The sequence below is a fragment of the Polistes canadensis genome, unplaced genomic scaffold (genome assembly GCF_001313835.1).
Source record: "Polistes canadensis isolate GaletaPanama2010 unplaced genomic scaffold, ASM131383v1 scaffold_186, whole genome shotgun sequence".
Taxonomy (NCBI): domain Eukaryota; kingdom Metazoa; phylum Arthropoda; class Insecta; order Hymenoptera; family Vespidae; genus Polistes; species Polistes canadensis.
In genome coordinates this window covers 11,305-14,387 of record NW_014569733.1, presented here as the reverse complement: position 1 = coordinate 14,387, position 3,083 = coordinate 11,305, and the positions used below count along the sequence as shown (strand labels likewise).

Here is a 3,083-nt window from a genome sequence, read left to right as displayed (position 1 = left end):
GATAAAAAATATGAAATTCCTTGATAGATATTTACGTGTACAAATTTGTTTATAATTTCAGTTAATCGCGAGACCTTAAAAACATAATAAAAAGTAAAGAAAGAAATGTGAAAAGAGATCTTAATCGATATGAATTTAAGTGACGGGCATTATGATTCTTTACCTATAGATGGATAGATATACGCATGAGTAAAAGGGGAAAAGGTAACGCCATTCCTGTATGGAATTATGTAAAACTATGCGTTCGGACGAAAATTACAGGCTTTAAAGAATTGCATGTTGAAACGGTCGGCGCCAAATAATCGGTGAAATCACGTGAAGAGAAATTATTGCTCTGAGAGTATATCGAGTGAAATGAAATTCTACGCAAAAAACGAGAGAGAGAGAGATAGAGATAGAGATAGAGAGAGAGATAGACTCGATAAAGGCCATAATTAAGTAAAGACAGATTAGTTGGAAAAAAAAAAAAAAAAATAACGTGGAATAAAAAGAAATTCTATTGGGAAATAATGCGAGTTGGAATGCGTGTAAAATTGAGAATGAATATGATTCGCGTTTTTACATACAGCAGTGTCCCTATAGATAGATATTTGCATATATACATATAATACTATATGTGTATCTGTAAATGCATGCATATATATATATATATATATATATATATATATATATATATATATACGTACGTACGTAAAGCATTCTCATGCACTATTGTTTACAAAGTAGTAGCATGGGACAATTTCAAACAAAGAGCTGTGATCGATCGAATGTGCTTAAAAGCAAAAGAGAAAATAAATTCGGAAACGAGACGCTTCGTTTGTACACACGTATGTGCACATACACACACACGCGCGCGCGCGCGCGTGTATATATGTATATTTATATAATAGAAATACGTACGTACGTAGATATACGTGCGTTTATTTTTATTTCTATTATTTATTTTTCTTATCAATTTTTTTGTTTATACGAGTATTGTTATTAAAAAAAAAGAAAAAAAAAAAAACAAAAAAAGTAAAATAATATTCCAGTTTGTTTTAAAAAAATCTACTATCCCATTAAAGACGTTCTTTCTCTTGGGATAAATTATCAAGGATTATCACCTCGGGACATGTTCGTCGCTCGAAAATACTACGAAAAAACGAGCTGCGGTGAAATGCTGATTCGTACTCGAGGGAGGAACTCTGTAGATTGAGTAACTCGAAATCGCGTTAAAAAGAACAGAAAAGTAATCCAATCAAAAATCGTTGACGAAGGCTTTCCCCTCTTGTAAAACTTTAACAAGGATAATATTCAATTACGTAGATACAAATTATTTATACAGAGTCGACCAAACGAAGCGTTACAAAAAAGTCTTTTCACATAAATTATTTATTTATTTACTTTTTCTTGTTTTTTTTTTTTTTTTTAATTAAACAAAACTAATAACACCTTAAAGAACATTTTGAATGATTTTTTTTAAAGCTTTATTTAAACCACTTTACACGTATACACGGACTTTAGTATGAATAAACCTAAAGAACATTAATAATGGAAACAATTAGTAACTTTTCACAAACCCATTAAGACTTTAGATATTGATTTATATTATTCATTGTGTTTCTTTTTACTCTTCCTTTTACGGATTCATTTAACTATTTTACGAACATCTTCATCTATTACACCAAAGATATCATATCTTTTTACTACTGCTGTCGTTTTTGTTTTTCTAGATAGGTCACCCATCCATTTTACTAACCGTACGTATCTACGTTACGTGACTTTAATGATCTGACGTAAACTAACGTAATTCAACGTGGCTAGACCGTTCGCTGATTTATATTATTCATGTGTTATTTTAACTCGCACACAATCATATGTACATAGATAAAATATATAAAACTGTTATTCGTTGGATTATCATTTGTAAATAAATAACCAACGTTAACATATAAAATATCAGTATGTAATTAGTATCAAAACATTATCTTGACGTAATTCTGATACTAATTATCTATTTAAAATACTGATAAATTATCATTGACATATTAAGAAAAATATTGATATATACACATATACAATATAATGTTAATTTATTTAACAAAATATCGATTAAAACTGGAAAAAAATATTTACCTAGTGAGAATAATAAAAAAAAAAAAAAAAAAAAAACAAAAAAAAATTTTCTTGCTAAATTTTTAGACTCACTTTTATGCCTGGAGAATCTCCGTAGTTTCTTGAAGAAAGGCATTTTCTATTTGGGCAAGATGAAAGATAAAATCTAAAACGTGTTCTCGACAAATCGTAGAGGAGAAATGATCTTTTTATGTTTTTCTTCACAATCGATTACCTGTCAAACGAAAATATATATAAAAAAAATAAAAAACAATTTGACAATCGTTTTTTTACTCACGAGTAAACCATATGCGAATGCATATAAAGACGCGTGTAAAAAGCGTCCTCGTGCGAGAACGAACGAACGCGAAGTGTCTACTCCTTCTTTCGCGTACTCGTATTTTACTCTTTCATACTCATATACATATATATATAGGTAGTACGTGTGTGCACGTATGCGTGAACGTGCGTGGAATCCATTCGAATAGAGTTTACTACTATACTTACTACTGCGTAAACGTTACATTGCGTTTCCATTTACCTCCTCCTCCTCCTTCACCTCCTCCTCCACCACCCCCCCCCCATCATTGTAGGATTCTATCGAAGCTACTATTCAACATCTATTCAAAGCACGCTTGTACGCACTTGTACGTACGTACTTGGAGTGGTTCACTGTCCGTCACCGTTCGTTTGTGCCACTGATTGTGAACAAAGGATCAATTTGATATAGTTAGTATTTCTCTCTCAATGATCAATGAGAATCAAACGTGAGATAACTATCGTAGTCCAGGTTAAAGGTAAAAATTCGCGTATTGTCTCGATTATATTTTTTCATACTCCGCGAAATTTGACTGGCATATTTTATATGTTTGCATATAAAATATGTCAAAAAAAAAAAAAAAAAAAAAAAAACAAAGGAAAATGTTAGATAAACGTGTGAGTGCATTTAAATGACTATTATTTACAAAGGCTATAATAACAATAATACG

The 3,083-nt window shown here is 30.7% G+C and overlaps 1 protein-coding gene across 1 annotated transcript in view; it reads right to left on the bottom strand.

Moving 5' to 3' along the window:
- The window catches only part of LOC106789487 (low density lipoprotein receptor adapter protein 1-like), a 72,349-nt gene extending 69,849 nt beyond the window's left edge, over nt 1-2,500 (bottom strand). Inside the window, exons 1-2 of the mRNA XM_014753715.1 lie at nt 2,393-2,500; nt 2,188-2,329 (exon numbers count right to left, since the gene is read on the bottom strand). Of these exons, the coding sequence (XP_014609201.1) occupies nt 2,188-2,230 (43 nt within the window). The 5' untranslated portion in view covers nt 2,231-2,329; nt 2,393-2,500. The remainder of the gene's footprint in view (nt 1-2,187; nt 2,330-2,392) is intronic.
- Nucleotides 2,501-3,083: the final 583 nt, after the last annotated feature.